The sequence below is a fragment of the Zophobas morio genome, unplaced genomic scaffold (genome assembly GCF_036711695.1).
Source record: "Zophobas morio isolate AGI-343-1 ecotype UQ-CSIRO unplaced genomic scaffold, CSIRO_AGI_Zmor_V1 ptg000028l, whole genome shotgun sequence".
In the NCBI taxonomy this organism is placed as follows: domain Eukaryota; kingdom Metazoa; phylum Arthropoda; class Insecta; order Coleoptera; family Tenebrionidae; genus Zophobas; species Zophobas morio.
Window position 1 is genome coordinate 3,432,985 of NW_026972133.1, and position 18,627 is coordinate 3,451,611.

An 18,627-nucleotide genomic window follows, 5' to 3' on the forward strand; every position below is an offset into this window, starting at 1 on the left:
CTTGAAAAATTGAAAAATCTTATAGAACTAAAAAAACGAAATATTCTAAAATTGAATTACATATTGAAATTAAAGACATAAGAAAATCGGATAATTAACAGATTCAGAAATTGCAAAGTTGAAAAATTTAAAATTTAGAAAATCGAAAAATGAAATAGTGAACAATCAAAAATGAAAAATGTAAGAATTAAAAATTGCAACATTGAAAATCGAAGAATTAAAAGAACGAACAACTGAAAAAATTAAAGTTGAAAAAACAATTATGAAAAAAAAAACTGAAAAATCGTAAGGTTAAAAATTGAGAAACTTAAAGATCGAAAAAACATAGTATTGTAAAACTGAAATATTGAAAATTAAAAAAATCGGAAAATCAGATATAATTCAGAAATCCAAAAATTGAAAAATATAAAAGTTTAATACATACAATAAAATCGAAAGAAACGTGGAAAAAATAAGGGAATTGGAAAAATGAAAAATTGTGATATAAAATCCAGAAAATGCAAATGAAAAATAAAAATGAAGAAATTAAGTAAACGCGAAAGTGAAAAATCTAAAAATGAAAAAACGAAAATCAAAAATCAACAACATTAAAATTGAAAAACAGAATATTATGAAAAAAAAGGAACACAAAACAGAAAAATCGAAAGATTAAAAATTGAGAAAAATATTGTAAAATCGAAATATTGAAAATTAAAAAAATCAGAAAATTCAGGAATCCAAAAATTGATCAAATAAATGAAGATTACAAAACGAAAGAAACTTGAAAAAATAAAGGAACTGAAAAAATGAGAACATGAAAAACAAAAATGAAAAACTTAAAAAATTGAAGAAACGAAAAAGTGACAATCGAAAAATTGAAAAATTTGGACCTCGAGAAATCGAAAAAATTAATGTTGAAAAACAAAAAATGATGAAAAAAATTGAAAAATCGAAAAATTAAAAATACTGAAAATTAAAGAAATCATATAATTCAGAAATCCAAAACTTGGAGGAATCGAAGAAACGAAGATTGAAAATTTCAGTAAAAGAAAAGTAATAAAATCAAAAGAAACATTAAAAAAGAAGGGAAATGAAGCAACAAAAAACTGCGGTGTAACCTGGAGAAAATGAAAATAAAAAAAAACAAGAACTTGAAAAATTGAGGAAGCGAAATAAAGTTGTAGAAACGAAAAATTGCGATATAAAAAAATTGGTCGAAATAAATCCAGATTTTTCGAATAACTGTAGATACTGATTTTGACTTGTCCTTTTTATGATTACTTTTATAACTTAAAATAAAAATATGAAAGTAAATGTAAAGCAGCATGCTACGCATTGTTTCAAGTGAGTTTTTTTGAGATGATGTCACCAATTTTACGATTTTGACGAGGCGGCACTACAAATACATGATTAAAAAAATCGTCCTTTGGGTATAAATGACAGGCTTTTATTTACAAATCAAGGCATATGTATTCACATGACAAATATATGAAAACACTCATTTTGTACAAGTGTTTAATGTACAAGTATACTATATATCAACATAAACAGTAATTATAATTCTCTACAACAACAAAATTAGATTATTTTGTAAAAAATAATGTTAATTAGCTAAATACTCCACGCTTCGCCCCACATTGTACTATTGCTTCTCTATAAAAACCAAACCCGGTTAATCACGTTGGTCCGATGAAACCTAACCTAACAAAGGGTCCGTTAACTAGGAAAAAAAGTGTGAAATAAATGTGAGGAGGCATATAAAATATTGCTTATTTGAAAATAAAATTCACACAATACACAAATAATGGATAAATATACATTTATAATATATTAATAAAATCTTAATCGTAAGAATATATTACTAAATAACATATATGACTGTACAATGATTTTAAATCAAAAAAACATAACTTAATCGTCGTAACTTTACTTTAAAACTTATAAAAGAATCTATAAGATTTAAAATAAAATCGTTTGTACTCAACAGATTAGATGAACCGATACAATCGCCACGTTGACAGTTCTGTTTACAGTGATGCATTGAAAGGCAATGTGAATTTAACGTCACCGTTTCCGAGTTTTCCTGTAGAAGTGACGGAACAAATTGCCGTATCTACAGTAAATTTCTCATAATTAAATGTTCAAAAAGTTCAGATATTTGTTTAAGGCCACTGTTAACATTGGAACTCTTGTTCCCACAAATAACATCACCTCTGACGAGATATGATTGATTGTTTAGTCACATCGATCGCTTTTACTCAAGTACGAAACACACTCGCCTATATCTAAATTTCGTCTAACACAATCGCCGTCGATAAATAAAAATAAAATGCTTGAGTATTCAAATTTCCAAGGAAATGCAGATTACTGTGGTTCTACTATCTCTAAATCTCTCTCCGTTCGAGTGGACGCGCAAACCTTCCTAGTTTCACTGGTTCCGAGTTTGCGCGGCCATGGATGAAAGCAAGCTGGTAGGAAATATAAGTCCGTGTAAAAATACCAGTTTTCTCAATATAACTTCGGTAACTTTTCTTAAGCGGGATAGAATACTTTCTGTTTTCTTTACATAATAAAAATATGTACTATTTTACCTACATATTTACACTTATCCATATTCGTAATGTAATAAATACATCACCAGGTCGACAGAAAAGCGAACTCTCCGAAATAAAAAACATGTATAAAGTAGACTACGACCCTGGCAACAATTCTGACTCGACGAGGAACTTTTCGCTACGTATTGGGCGGTGAGTGGTTATTCTGTATACTGGCGGTTAGGTTTGTCGGACCGTTGGCTTGCACACTACTGTTATACGGATGATTGGAATTACACAGCACTGTATACACATTGTCCATTTTGCTCAATTTTTCGAAGAACGGTATCAAATCCAGAAGCTCCGAGTCGCTCATGTCGTCGAACCACGACGCCACTGGCACCTGAAAACACCAACCCTCATTACTACCTCAAAAAAACCACAATCCATCAAAACAAACCAATTCGTCTTATTCCTCGTGTTATCTTACACAAGAACGGCCATTTACTACACTTTTTGGAATTGGAAGCTTCGAGAGCGCAATAAATGACCGCTCTGTGTCCAGAAGCGTTAAAATATCATCTTTTTCTCACTCTTTTCTTACTTACAGCGTTGTCTGGATGGAATATGTAGGAAGCAGGCGAATTATCTACGATAACGATTTGTTGCAGTTCCCGTCCTAGTTTGTTTAAATCTTTTACGTAATTCCCACGGTAGAAAACGCAACTTTCCCTGAACAAACGCGAACGAAAAACACCCCATTGATCTAACAAGTCGGCTACGGGATCGGCGTATTTCGCTAACGATGCGGTGAATAGGACGCACTCGTACAGTTCACCCATGCGACGGAGGAAGTCGTCCACGTGCGGCCTCTTCAGGACGTAGACCTGGTGGACGGTTCCGTCGATCTCGACGGGCACCACGAAGTCAGCGTTGCTGATAGGCTGCAACCAGAAACGTGACGGTGAAAAAGACCCAACCATAAATATCATCAGTAAAAAAATGATAGTAAATTTGCATGTGCACCTGTCTGCATTCAGGTGTGTGATAAGAGATAAGATAACTAGGAGACGAAAATTTTAACAAGTTCTTGGTGTTGACGAAAATGTTTGTCCAGCGTGTTATGACTTGACTTACAACACAGACGAATAAACAAAAGCGGCGGAAAATGTATGGCCAAGCAATTAAGAAAACTGACAAATAGTGTTTTCTGTGATTAAAAATCAAAAATTAACATGAACATGAACACTAATAGTGAACCGATCAAACAATATTTCTCATATCGTATCAAGTCATTGACTTTGAATTATCTCTTCTCGGATTTCGGGATTTGTGAGCATAATTTATAGGCTTACGATTATTAAATTGCTCTTATCTTAATGTTTCGTCAAATAAAAACGAAATAAAATTTTCACGCGATTTTTGTTGTTGCTACACAAATATGAACTGTTAATTATAACAATCTACGAAAATTACGCTGCATAAATTGTATTTGCTCTGTCAATATAATGTTTTTTATAATCCACCACTCATGATTCCAAAACACTAATTTCCAACCAAAAAGAATGTTCGAAAAACTAGTTTTCAAAAATATGATACACAAAAAAGGTGGGATTTCCGTACTAGACAAAGTTAACGAATTTATTTAATAACTATTAAAGTGTGTTTTTTCGTATTTTAACAGTTTGCTCTTATTTTGACGTGACGTTTATTTATTTATTGCTATTTTCCTCAATTCCTGCAATAAATAGCTCATTGTCGATTATCTCTTGCGAAACCTCATTTTGTGGCCTATATTTTGACTTCTCCAGTGTAAGCTAAGTAAGTATTGTAATCGAATCCATCGGGCGACTGGCTAATTTCATGTTTTCTCGACGTTTAGGGCTGGTCTGATCACCTCACCAACAATGAAATGACGTCCCTAAATTTTACAATAGTAAAAGTTACTTAAATTTTATAAAATAACGTACTTCTCCACTTGTGGTTTATGAATCCGTGTTGCATTTTTGCTCTAGGCATGCACATTTTTGAAAAAAAAAAAAAAATCAAAATTGTTATAACAATTTTTGTTGGGTAATAAATTTTTATAATTATTATTGTCCCATTTTCAATTTTCGATTTTTTTTACATTTTTAATTTTTCGATATCTTGATTTTTTGAATTTTCAATTTTTCGATTTTTTCCATTTAGAATTTTCCAATTTTTCGATATTTCCCTTACAATTTTTCAATTTCCCGATTTTTCGTTTTTAATTTTCGATTTTTTTACATTTAAAATTTTTCAATTTTTCGACCGTTCAATGTCTCCATTGACTTCTCAATATTTTAGTTTTTCACTTCTTCAATTTTTCAATTTTTTTGTTTTTAGATTTCACAATTTATCAAGATTTCGATTTTTCAATTGTTCAATTTCCCGATTTTTCAACACTTCAGATTTGGGATTTTTTAATTTCTAGACTTTGCAATTTTTCGCTTCCACAATTTTTCGATTTCTGGAATTCTCGTTCTTCTTTATTTTTCAGTTTTACGATTTTTGGATGTTCCGATTTCCCAATTTTTTATTTTTTAAAAATTTGTTTGGCATATTTTCAATTTTTCTAATTTTCGATTTCTCAATTGTTCGATTTTGGAGATTTTCCAAACGACAGATTTTTCGATTTTTCGGCTGATTTTTTGAATTATTTAAATTTTTTGATTTCTCAATTTGTCGGCATTTTTTGATTTTTCGATTTTGGGTAATTTCAATTTCTCGATTTTCGACTTCCCGAGTTTTCCATGTTTCAGTTTTTTGATATGATATTTCAGTTTTGGGATTTTGCAATTTAATTTTTTGATTCTTCAATTTTTCAATTTCTCGATTTTCAATTGTTTTGGGATTTTTCAATTTTTCGATTTTTTTTATTTTTCGTCTTTTCAATTTTTCAGTTTTTTAAATTTTTAATGTTTCGATTTCACGATCAATCAAGTTTTCGATTGTTCAATTTTCCGATATTTCAGATTTGGGATTATGTAATTTCTTGATTTTCCAGTCTTTCAATTTTACGATTTTCGGATTTATAATTAAAAAAAATTATTTGAACTGAACAAAAAACGTGAAAATTTTAATAATAAAAAAACAAAATAACTCAATAAATAATAAAAAAAAACCTATTAACATATTTTCGATTTCTCGACATCTTGGTTTTTGATTTTTAAATTGTCCAACTTTTCGATTTCCCAATTCTTCAATTTTGGAGATTCTTCAAATGTTAAGATTTTTCGATTTTTTCGATATTTCGACTTTTTGGCTTCTGAATTTTTAATTTTTTAAATTTCTGATTTTTCGACTTTTAAAATGTTTTGATTTCTCAATTTGCCGACATTCCGATACTTCAATTTTTCGATTATTCAATTTTCGATTTTTGTACATTTTAAATTTTTTGATTTTTCGATTTTGGGGATATTTCGATTTCTCGATTTTCGACTTCCCGATATTTCAGTTTTTTGATTCTTCAATCTTTCAATTTCACGATTTTTAATTCTGTTTTGGGATTTTTCGATTTTTCATTTTCTCTACTTCTCGATCAAGTTTTTGATTGTTCAATTTTTCGATTTTTGGATGTTCAGATTTCCACATTTTTAACAAAAAAAAATTTTTTTTAGGGAATCAGAAGTGAACAAACATGAAAATTTTAAGAATAATAAAAAAACAAATAAACAAAAATAATAATTAAGAAATAAATAATCAACGTATTAACATTTCAATGTTTCTAATTTGGTTTTTTATTTTTAAAATTCTTCAAATTTTCGATTTCTCAATTATTCAATTTTGGAGATCTTTCAAACGTTAAACTTTTCGATTTTTTGATATTTCGAATTTTTGGTTCCTCAATTTTTATTTTTTTAATTTCTGATTTTTCGATTTCTGAAATGTTTTGAGATCTCAATACGTCGATATTCCGATGTTTCAATTTTTCGATTCTTCAATTTTTGATTTTTTTACATTTTAAATTTGATTTTTCGATTTTGGATTATTTCGATTTCTCGATTTTCGATGTTTCCGTTTTTTCACATTTCAGTTTTGGGATTTTTCAATTTCTTGATTGTTCAGTTTTTTGATTCTTCAATTTTGGGACTTCTCAATTTCCCAATTTCTCGATTAATCGATTTTCTTTTAATTTTTCGACTTTTAAATTTTTCAGTTTTTAAAATGATTAATTTTTCGATTTCACGATTTATCAAGTTTTCAATTGATTTTCCGATTTGGGTTTTTTTAATTTCTTGTTTTCCAGTTTTTCGATTCCTCAATTTTTCAATTTTCAATTTTAGATTTTTCGACTTCCCGTTTTTTTAGATTTTTTTTTTAAGTAATCGCAGGGAACAAAAAACATGAAAATTTCAATTAAAAAAAAAGAAAAAAATAATAAAATAACTAAGAAATAAATAATAAACCTATTAAGATATTTCAATTTTTCTAATTTTCGATTTTTCAATTTTGGAAATTTTTAAAATGTTTTGATTTCTCAATTTGTCGACATTGCAATGTTTCAATTTTTCGATTCTTCAATTTTCGATTGTTTTATACATTTTAAATTTTTTGACATTTCAGTTTTGGGATTTTGAAATTTTTTGATCGTTAAGTTTTCTGATTCTTCAATTTTTCAATTGACCATTTTATTAATTTTTCGTCTTTTCAATTTTTCAGTTTTTTAAATTTTTAATTTTTCGATTTCACGATTTATCAAGTTGTCGATTGTTCGATATTTCAGATGAAAATTTTAATTAAAAAAAAAAAAAACAAAATTAATAAATAAATAATTAACCTATCAACATATTTAATTTTTTTCTAATTTTCGATTTAATGACATCTTGGTTTTTCGATTTTTAAAATTCTTCGACTCCTGGATTTCTCAATTTTTCAACATTTCAATTTTGAAGATTTTTCGATTTTTAAAATGTTTTAATTTCTCAATTTGTCAACATTGATGCTTGAATTTTTCGACTTTTTTACATTTTAAATTTTTTAATTTTTCGATTTTGGGTTATTTCGATTTGTCGATTTTCGGCTGCCTTTGATTTCTCGGAATTGTGATTTTTCAATCGATTGTCCGATATTTCAGATTTGAGTTTTTTTAATTTCTTGTTTTCCAGTTTTTCGATTCCCCAATTTTAATTTTTTAAAAATTTCTTTGGCAATCACAAGTGAACAAAAAACCTGAAAATTTTAACAAAAAAATAAATAGATAAAAGTATATAATTAATACATACATAATTAACCCGTTAACCTATTTCAATTTTTCTAATTTTCGATTTCTCGACACCTTTGTTATTGATTTTTAAAATTCTTCAACTTTTTGGTTTCTCAATTTTTAAAATGTTTTGATTCCTCAATTCTCTACATTCAGATGCTTCAACTTTTCGATTCTTCAATTTTTAATTTTTTTAAATTTTAAATTTTTTGATTTTTCGATGTTGGCTTATTTCCACTTCCCTACTTTCGATGCTTCGTTTTTTTGACATTTCAGTTTTAGGAGTTTTCAATTTCTCGCTTGTTAAGTTTTCTGATTCTTCAATTTTTCAATTTCCCGATTAATCGATTTTTTAATTTTTGGGCTTTTAATTTTCCAGTTTTTAAAATTTGTAATTTTTCGATTTCTCGGCTTTGCGATTTTTCAATCGATTTTCCGATATTTCAGATTTGGACTTTTTTAATTCCTTGTTTTCCACTTTTTCGATTCCTCAATTATCCGATTTTTCGATTTCTTGTTATTTTTCATTTTTCAGTTTTACAGTTTTTGGACGTTCAGATTTCCCTTTTTTTAAGTTTTTAAAAAAAATTTTAAGCAACAAGTGAACAAAAAACATGGGAATTTTATTTAAAATAATAATAATAATAATTAACCTATCAACATATTTCAATTTTCCTAATTTTCAATTTAATTAACATCTTGGTTTTTCGATTTTTCAAATTTTTCGACTTTTCGATCTCTCAATTTTTCAACATTTCAATTTTTTTCGGGGTTTTTCAATTTCTCGATTAATCGATTTTTGAAATTTTTCGACTTTTCAATTTTGGAAATTTTTTAAATATTTGATTTCTCAACCTGTCGACATTGCGATGTTTCAATTTTTCGATTGCTCGATTTTTCGATGTTTTAGTTTTTGACATTTCAGGTTTGGGATTTTGCAATTTTTTGATCGTTCAGTTTTCTGATTCTTCAATTTTTCAATTTCTCGATTTTCAATTCTGTTTTGGGATTTTTCAATTTTTCAATTTATCGATTTTATTAATTTTTCATTTTTTCAATATTTCAGTTGTTAAAATTTTTAATTTTTAGCTTTCACGATTTATCAAGTCGTCGATTTTTCGATCATTTCAGATTTGGGTTTTTTAATTTCTTGTTTTCCAGTTTTCCGATTCCTCAATTATAGATTTTTCGAATTGTCGTGCTTTTTTATTTTTCAGTTTTACGATTTTTGGAAGTTCAGATTTCCCAATTTTTAATAAAAAAAAAAAGAAAAAAATCAATCACAAATGAACAAAAAACAAGAAAATTTTAATTAAAAAAAAAAAACAAAATTAATAAATAGATAATTAACCTATCAACGTATTTAATTTTTTTCTAATTTTCGATTTAATGACATCTTGGTTTTTCGATTTTTAAAATTCTTAAGACTTTTGGATTTCTCAATTTTTCAACATTTCAATTTTCCGATTTTTCGATTTTTAAAATGTTTTGTTTTCTCACTTTGTCAACATTCAGATGCTTCAATTTTTCGACTTTTTTATATTTTAAATTTTTTATTTTTCGATTTTGCGTTATTTCGATTTGTCGATTTTGTGATTTTTCAATCGATTGTCCGATATTTCAGATTCGAATTTTTTTAATTTCTTGTTTTCCAGTCTTTCGATTCCCCAATTTTTAATTTTTTAAAAATTTGTTTGGCAATCACAAGTGAACAAAAAACCTGAAAATTTTAATAATAAAAATATAAATAAATAAAATTATATAATTAATAAATACATAATTAACCCGTTAACCTATTTCAATTTTTTTAATTTTCGATTTCTCGACACCTTCGTTTTTGATTTTTAAAATTCTTCAACTTTTCGATTTCTCAATTTTGGAGAATTTTCAACTTTTTGGTTTCTCAATTTTTAAAATGTTTTGATTCCTCAATTCTCTACATTCAGATGCTTCAACTTTTCGATTCTTCAATTTTAAATTTTTTGATTTTTCGATTTTGGCTTATTTCGACTTCCCTACTTTCGATGCTTCATTTTTTTGACATTTCAGTTTAGCAGTTTTCAATTTCCCGCTTGTTAAGTTTTCTGATTCTTCAATTTTTCAATTTCTCGATTAATCGATTTTTTAATTTTTCGGCTTTTAATTTTCCAGTTTTTAAAATTTGTAATTTTTCGATTTCTCGGCTTTGCGATTTTTCAATCGATTTTTCGATATTTCAGATTTCCCTTTTTTTAAATAAAAAAAAAAAAATTTAAGCAACAAGTGAACAAAAAACATGGGAATTTTATTTAAAATAATAATAATAATAATAATAATTAACCTATCAACATATTTCAATTTTCCTAATTTTCGATTTAATTAACATCTTGGTTTTTCGATTTTTAAAATTTTTCGACTTTTCGATCTCTCAATTTTTCAACATTTCAATTTTTTTCGGGGTTTTTCAATTTCCCGATTAATCGATTTTTAAAATTTTTCGACTTTTCAATTTTTCAGTTGTTAAAGTTTTAATAAAAAAAGCAAAAATAATTAACCTATTAACATATTTCAATTTTTCTAATTTTCGATTTCTCAATTTTGGAATTTTTTAAATTTTTTTATTTCTCAACCTGTCGACATTGCGATGTTTCAATTTTTCGATTCTTCAATTTTTGATTTTGGGTTATTTCGATTTTCGACTTACCGACTTTTCGATGTTTTAGTGTTTTGACATTTCAGTTTTGGGATTTTGCAATTTTTTGATCGTTCAGTTTTTTGATTCTTCAATTTTTCAGTTGATAAAATTTTTAATTTTTAGCTTTCACGATTTATCAAGTTGTCGATTGTTCAATTTCCCGATTTTTGGATTTCTCGCCTCTGCAATTTTTCAATTGATTTTTCGATAATTTCAGATTTGGGTTTTTTAATTTCTTGTTTTCCAATTTTCCGAGTCCTCAATTATAGATTTTTCGAATTGTCGTGCTTTTTTATTTTTCAGTTTTACGATTTTTGGAAGTTCAGATTTCCCAATTTTTAATAATAAAAAAAAAGGAAAAAAAAAGCAATCACAAGTGAAGAAAAAACATGAAAATTTTAACTAAAAAAAAAAAACAAAATTAATAAATAGATAATTAACCTATCAACATATTTAATTTTTTTCTAATTTTCGATTTAATGACATCTTGGTTTTTCGATTTTTAGAATGTTTTGATTTCTCAATTTGTCAACACTCAGATGCTTCAATTTTTCGACTTTTTTCTATTTTAATTTTTTTAATTTTTCGATTTTGCGTTATTACGATTTGTCGATTTTGTGATTTTTCAATCGATTGTCCGATATTTCAGATTTGAGTTTTTTTAATTTCTTGTTTTCCAGTTTTTCGATTCCCCAATTTTTAATTTTTTAAAAATGTGTTTGCCAATCACAAGTGAACAAAAAACATGATAATTTTAATAAAAAAAAAATTCAATAAAAGTATATAATTATTACATACATAATTAACCCGTTAACCTATCTCAATTTTTCTAATTTTCGATTTCTCGACACCTTTGTTTTTGATTTTAAAAATTCTTCAACTTTTCGATTTCACAATTTTTCAATTTTGGAGATTTTTCAACTTTTTGGTTTCTCAATTTTTAAAATGTTTAAAAATTCCTCAATTCTCTACATTCAGATGCTTCAATTTTTAGTTTTTTTAAATTTTAAATTTTTTGATTTTTCGATTTTGGCTTATTTCGACTTCCCTACTTTCGATGCTTCATTTTTTTGACATTTCAGTTTTAGGAGTTTTCAATTTCTTGCTTGTTAAGTTTTCTGATTCTTCAATTTTTCAATTTCTCGATTAATCGATTTTTTAATTTTTCGATTTCTCGACTTTGCGATTTTTCAATCGATTTTCCGACATTTCATATTTGGATTTTTTTAATTCCTTGTTTTCAACTTTTTCGATTCCTCAATTTTCCGATTTTTCGATTTCTTGTTCTTTTTCATTTTTCAGTTTTACAATTTTTGGATGTTCAGATTTCCCTTTTTTTAAATTTTTAAAAAAATTTTTAGGCAACAAGTAAACAAAAAACATGGGAATTTTATTTAAAATAATAATAATAATAATAATAATAATAATTAACCTATCAACATATTTCAATTTTCCTAATTTTCGATTTAATTAACATCTTGATTTTTCGATTTTTAAAATTTTTCAACATTTCAATTTTTCAGTTGTTAAAATTTTTAATATTTAGCTTTCACGATTTATCAAATTGTCGATTGTTCAATTTCCCGATTTTTGGATTTCTCGCCTCTGCAATTTTTCAATTGATGTTTCGATATTTCAGATTTGGGTTTTTTAATTTCTTGTTTTCCAGTTTTCCGATTCCTCAATTATAGATTTTTCGAATTGACGTGCTTTTTTATTTTTCAGTTTTACGATTTTTGGAAGTTCAGATTTCCCAATTTTTAATTAAAAAAAGAAAAAGAAAAAAAACAATCACAAGTGAACAAAAAAAATATTTTTTTTTTTAGATTTCTCAATTTGTCAACATTCAGTTGCTTCAATTTTTCGATTCTTCAATTTCTGATTTTTTTAATTTTCAATTTTTCTCGATTAATCGATTTTTAATTTTTCGGCTTTTTAAAATTTTTAATTTTTCAATTTCACGATTGATCAAGTTTTCGATTGTTCAATTTCCCGAATTTTTTTTTTTAAATGACCAAATAGTTTTAGGATTAAAAATATCGATTTCATACATCGTTTGCGACGACAATGAAACAGAATTCTCACAGCCTGAGAAAACATAACCGAACAAACACGACGGTAATAAAATTCAAGCAACATAAACTCGGTCATTATAACAAACGTACGTCAAGTGATCGAAGGTGACTGCAATCAAAGTCACCTCTACTAGAAAACAGACAAATCAAAGGTATATAATTCGAGAAAAAAACAAGTTTTTCCTTGTAAAGACGACTTAATAATTTTGTATAAAAAGTAATTAACAAATAAACTAAATCAAATTAAGAATTAAAATTCGAAACTTTTCCTTATGCACTTAGATAAAAGGGCTACTCTGGCGCAACGACAATGTGGACTGCATTAGTCTGATTGATCTGAGAGTTAAATAGAAAGTTTCACGAGCGAACCAAGTAATTGATTAAAGTTATTTAGACAGAACTTCAACATAGTCAATAAAACACGTAAAAATCCAAATGTGAGTAAGTAAACGTTAAAAGACAATAGTGTAGATTCGACTCGCTGTTCCTCGTTCTCCATACAGTGCATTTCACTATACGCGTTTAGTTTCCCGTCCGCGTTCTCCGAATTCTGCCACTTTTATTACATCAAGGAATGTATTTATTTTGCAATTAGTTCCCAGTCCATGTAACACGCCCTACCAATGCACATTCAATCGAGGTGTAGCAAAGCACCGTTACTTTATTGTTATTCTAGGAATTATTGCTGGAACCGCAATATTGTTATCGTGGTTATCAGTGCCGAACTAAAACATAAACACTGTTAACAATTTTTAGAGTGAGCGGCGCTCGTAATGGAATATTTTCAACCAACAAAAGTGCAAGTAACCACAAAAACGAAACCCGTCTTTCGTACAGACTTACAACAAATGATAATCTAGGATACGCTTTCTACATTGTTTGCGATATATTCTTTTGTATGTTAATATGATCGATTTTCCTAGTGTCAAGGCTGATTTTGCGGCAGACTTCTACTTGCGAATCGATACAATTAAATTCGGCGGAAAATTTAAATTTTTTGACTTTGTTATCTCTTTTTCTATTGTGTATTATTTATTTGCGTTGTGTTATCTTAATCTCGTTTATTTTTACATAAAACACAGTACCTTACATTTGACTTATCTTACTTGTTTGCGGATGGCTCTTTGTTCATGGGTAGGACCTGTGAATCACCAATAAAAACCCTTATTGATTTTTGCTTACTTTAGATAAAACAACATAATCCAAAGCAAATATTGATTTCTCGTTAACGAACAAAAAAATACTGGAACCGCTCACGTTGAAAACAAGTAAAGTGGCCTATTATTTGATCGTTTCGGGTGTTATTAAAATGAACATTAACCTCACTAGTGAGGCGAAATTTTATTATCTTGTTGTTTGAAACGCTCGATTGTTTGAGTGGGTCCCCCCCACTTTTTTAACTCGCGCGTAAAAAATATAAATGGAAGTCGTCATAAAGTGGTTTTTAAGCCCGTCGGAATTAAAATTCAAAAAACAGGTGGGTTTATTCGTAGCGTAAATATCATTGTTATGAAAAGGATAAACCGACACGTGCGATTTTTATGGGCTAAAAATAGTCGGTTTTTCGTATTTTTCTGATGTACTGGCGCCCCTCCAAAAAATAATCCCATTGCGTTAATTAATGTGGTAGCAATGAAGGTAATAAATACGTGGTAGTCGCAATTGTCGTTAATTACCTATGCGATTTTGTAACGATTACGAGCGTAATTACCGGGGACGCATAGAAACAGCTCTCCCATCCCAGGAACGAAATGCACATTTAATACAAGTCGAATCAATGGGCGCGTGGGCGCCACTTTTAAAACAAAGGAACCGATCATTATTCATGAATGAAAGCCACTTGACGCTTCCAGAAGCGTGAAAGTTTTTGATCGACGAAGCGTCCCGACGTCATCCATGTGTTTACTATCCATCCGATGAATGAAATTTTTAGATCAAATTACATAACAGTCTTCCATCATGTTGGCATCTTGAGTGATGCCGCCGTCTCCTAATGGGTTTTCGTACCTTGAAGCTGCTGTGAACCAGCGTCTCGTCCAAGTCTATCACCATGCACTTCTTGTGCATGTCCTGGTGGCGCACCGGGGGCAGCAAGTACGTGCAGCTGCTGCCGGCGTTGTACTGGTTGCCGTCGACGCACTGCTCCGGCGGCGGCTTCTTGGCGCTGCGCCGCCCCAGGCAACAAAACAGCGAGCGCAAGAAGCCGCGGCCGCCCTTCTTGTTCGGGGGCGGCTTCTCCTCTGATATGTCATTCTCGGTCCTCGGGAGGGTTCCTACAACGAAATCGAGTCACCACCAGAAAATGTGAAAGCTCCCGCAAACCAGGTCACGAAAAGGCGTGGAGTGCACCGTCTGCATACGCATCGGACATATTGCTGAGACGCAAATTTGCCAGGAATTTCAAAAATTGGCGTCCAATCCCAGGGTCGGGCTCAAGGTTAGCTGGTCCAGGCAGCACCTTGTTTACGCCGTGCACCGCACGCCTACTCGACGAGGCGGCGGCGCGCCGCCCCCGGGGCCCGGCGGGGGCGGCGCGAGGGGGCCCGAGCGCTATTTACCTTTTTCGGGAGGGTAACTGTTTAACTGCTCGTCGTCCCTTGACACCTGGGTGATGATGGACGATGCGTCCATTTAAACATTTGTTGGGTGCCGAGGGCGCTGCTGGGTTGGCTTTGTTGTCCCGAACACAACATGCACGATTAAAAATAGTGTTTTTAAAACACCTTTTGCAAAATGGCAGATGCTGTTTTCGCTGCGAACACTCACCACTGCCACGCGGACTCTGCTTTACCGGCGGAGAGGAATGGCCGCGGCTGCGCGCTAAATTTGAACGGGGAAAACTCATCTGGTTAATGGATTAGGTGGAGCGGTTTTTAGTTTTTTCGTGGGGTGGTGGCGATCGTTTCCAGGAGCGGAGAACAAAAGAGGATTGGAAAATTGGCAAAATAAAAGAGAGCGAAGTCCCGGCGGAGGGTTTATTGACAATGTCGGCGAGTTTTCACACGTAGACGCTAATTACATCACAACCAAACAACAACAAAGTAATTATCACTTTGCTAATTAACGGGATAATTCATCTGCAGTCATTAGACACTGGTAAATACCGTCAGACGGTTCATTCGAAATACCGTCAGCATGGGGGTTCTTGAGATTTATGAAATATGGAAGTCTGTGACTGCAATAAATGTCAAATGTTTTAAATATTCATATCATATTTTTTACCTGTTTTCATCATTCTTCAACCGAAACTTTCTTTCGCCTCGAATTTCTTAGTCTTTCTCCTTTCGACAAGCTTTTAAACCGAAAATTTTTGGTGACGTCCCCTTAAAATTTTTTAGTAGATAAACACCATCTAAATTTTCTAAAGTAACATGAAGTAACCTTATTTGGCATACATCTGTTAAAACTTTTATGACTTAAGCGGCTTAAGTCAAACCACCCTTATAAGTCAAACTGGCTATTGTAAGCAAGATCGTCACTGTCCATTGTTGGCATAATGTAGTTGTGAACTGAGTTAAGTAATACAATAGCCAGTTTGACTTATAAGGGTGGTTTGGCTTAAGCCGCTTAAGTCATAAAAGTTTTAACAGGTGTATGTCAAATTAGGTTACTTTACTTATATTGTGGTTTATGAGCACCCCTCTATTTTTACCCAGGCGTCTCGATTTTCGCGAAAAAAACCCAACATCAAAAAAGTGAAAAATGTAAAATTTAAAAAATCGAAAAATGAAAATATTGAAAAACTGAAAAATACATAAATAAGTCGAAATATTTTAAAAACATATTTTGAGACATTAAACTTTGAAACTTAAAAAAAAAATAAACTGAAACACTGAAAAATCGAAGTCTCCATCGAAATCTTGATAAAACGAGAAATCGAAAAATTGAAAATCAAAAACTGAAAAATCCAAACATTTTAAAAACCGAAAAATTGGAAAAAATGAAAAATCCCAAACTGAAATATCGAAAACTTGAGAAATCTAAAAATTGAAAAATCAAGAAATCGAAAGTCGAAAAATCGAGAAATCGAAACGTCGAAAAATTATTCATCAAATTACTGGAAAAATAAAAACTAGGGGATTACAATACTTCCTTTGCTTACGCTCGGGAAGTAAAAATTGAAGAATCGAAAAACTGAAAAATCTGGAAATTGAAAAATCCCAAAATTGAAGTGTCGAAAAATGGAAAATCCAAAATTGGAAGATCGAAAAACCGAGAAATCTAAATTGAAAAATTAAAACATCCAGAAATCGAAATATCAGAAGTTCGAAAACCCGAAAAATTTAGAATTCAAGATAGCCCAAAATTGAAACATTTAAACTTTGAAACTTAAAAAAAATAAATTGAAAAACTGAAAAATCGAAGTCTCGATAAATCGAGAGATCGGAATCTTCATAAATCGTGAAATCGAAAAATTGAAAAATCAAAAACTGAAAAAACCCAAAATTTTAAAAATCGAAAAATTAGAAAAAATGAAAGATCTTAAACTGAAACATCGAAACTTGAGAAATCGAAACGTCGAAAAATAATTCATCAAATTACTGGAAAAATAAAAACTAGGGGTCATGAAAGGTTGAGAAAATGTAAAAGTAGAGAGTCCGCCGACGGACTCGATTACAATACTTTGCTTACGGTCGGGAAATAAAAATTGAAGAATCGAAAAACTGAAAAATCTGGAAATTGAAAAATTGCAAAATTGAAATGTCGAAAAATGGAAAATTCAAAATTGGAAGATCGAAAAACCGAGAAATCTGAATTGAAAAATTAAAACATCTAGAAATCGAAATATCAGAAGTTCGAAAACCCGAAAAATTTAGAATTCAAGATAGCCCAAAATTGAAACATTTAAACTTTGAAACTTAAAAAAAATTAATTGAAAAACTGCAAAATCGATGTCTCGATAAATCGAGAGATCGGAATCTTCATAAATCGTGAAATCGAAAAATTGAAAAATCAAAAACTGAAAAAACCCAAAATTTTAAAAATCGAAAAATTGGAAAAAATGAAAAATCTCAAACTGAAGCATCGAAACTTGAGAAATCGAAAAATTGAAAAAACAAGAAATCGAAAGTCGAAAAATCGAGAAATCGAAACGTCGAAAAATAATGCATCAAATTACTGGAAAAATAAAAACTAGGGGTTATGAAAGGTCGAGAAAATGTAAAAGTAGAGAGTCCGCCGACGGACTCGATTACAATACTTTGCTCACGGTCGGGAAGTAAAAATTGAAGAATCGAAAAATTGAAAAATCTGGAAATTGAAAAATCCCAAAATTGAAATGTCGAAAAATGGAAAATCCAAAATTGGAAGACCGAAAAACCGAGAAATCTAAATTGAAAAATTAAAACATCTAGAAATCGAAATATCAGAAGTTCGAAAACACGAAAAATTTAGAATTCAAGATAGCCCAAAATTGAAACATTTAAACTTGGAAACTTAAAAAAAAAATTGAAAAACTGAAAAATCGAAGTCTCGATAAATCGAGAGATCGGAATCTTCATAAATCGTGAAATCGAAAAATTGAAAAATCAAAAACTGAAAAAACCCAAAATTTTAAAAATCGAAAAATTGGAAAAAATGAAAAATCTCAAACTGAAGCATCGAAACTTGAGAAATCGAAAAATTGAAAAAACAAGAAATCGAAAGTCGAAAAATCGAGAAATCGAAACGTCGAAAAATAATTCATCAAATTACTGGAAAAATAAAAACTAGGGGTCATGAAAGGTAGAGAAAATGTAAAAGTAGAGAGTCGGCCGACAGACTCGACTACAATACTTCCTTTGCTTACGGTCGGGAAGTAAAAATTGAAGAATCGAAAAACTGAAAAATCTGGAAATTGAAAAATTGCAAAATTGAAATGTCGAAAAATGGAAAATCCAAAATTGGAAGATCGAAAAGCCGAGAAATCTAAATTGAAAAATTAAAACATCGAGAAATCGAAATATCAGAAGTTCGAAAACCCGAAAAATTTAGAATTCAAGATAGCCCAAAATTGAAACATTTAAACTTTGAAACTTAAAAAAAATAAATTAAAAAACTGAAAAATCGATGTCTCGACAAATCGAGAGATCGAAATATTCATAAATCGTGAAAATGATTCGTGATTAATGATTTCGTGATTAGTGATTCGTGATTCGT

At 29.8% G+C, this 18,627-nt stretch overlaps 1 protein-coding gene across 1 annotated transcript; it reads right to left on the minus strand.

Annotated features, from left to right (window-relative positions):
• Nucleotides 1-1,404: 1,404 nt before the first annotated feature.
• LOC135136911 (carboxy-terminal domain RNA polymerase II polypeptide A small phosphatase 1) lies at nucleotides 1,405-15,275 on the minus strand. Its single transcript, XM_064066390.1, has 4 exons — nucleotides 15,048-15,275; nucleotides 14,497-14,762; nucleotides 3,122-3,457; nucleotides 1,405-2,916 (listed from the first exon to the last, which is right to left on the minus strand). The coding sequence occupies exons 1-4, from the start codon at nucleotides 15,118-15,120 to the stop codon at nucleotides 2,713-2,715; spliced, it is 879 nt and encodes a 292-aa protein (XP_063922460.1). The 5' UTR covers nucleotides 15,121-15,275; the 3' UTR covers nucleotides 1,405-2,712.
• Nucleotides 15,276-18,627: the final 3,352 nt, after the last annotated feature.

Excerpts from the sequence above, each read along its gene's own strand:
- LOC135136911 (XM_064066390.1), bottom strand. The coding sequence starts at position 15,120 with ATGGACGCATCGTCCATCATCACCCAGGTGTCAAGGGACGACGAGCAG. Across the intron at positions 14,763-15,047 it reads CAGTTACCCTCCCGAAAAAG|GAACCCTCCCGAGGACCGAG; the intron begins GTAAATAGCGCT and ends ATTTCGTTGTAG. Across the intron at positions 2,917-3,121 it reads TATTCCATCCAGACAACGCT|GTGCCAGTGGCGTCGTGGTT; the intron begins GTAAGTAAGAAA and ends TGGTGTTTTCAG.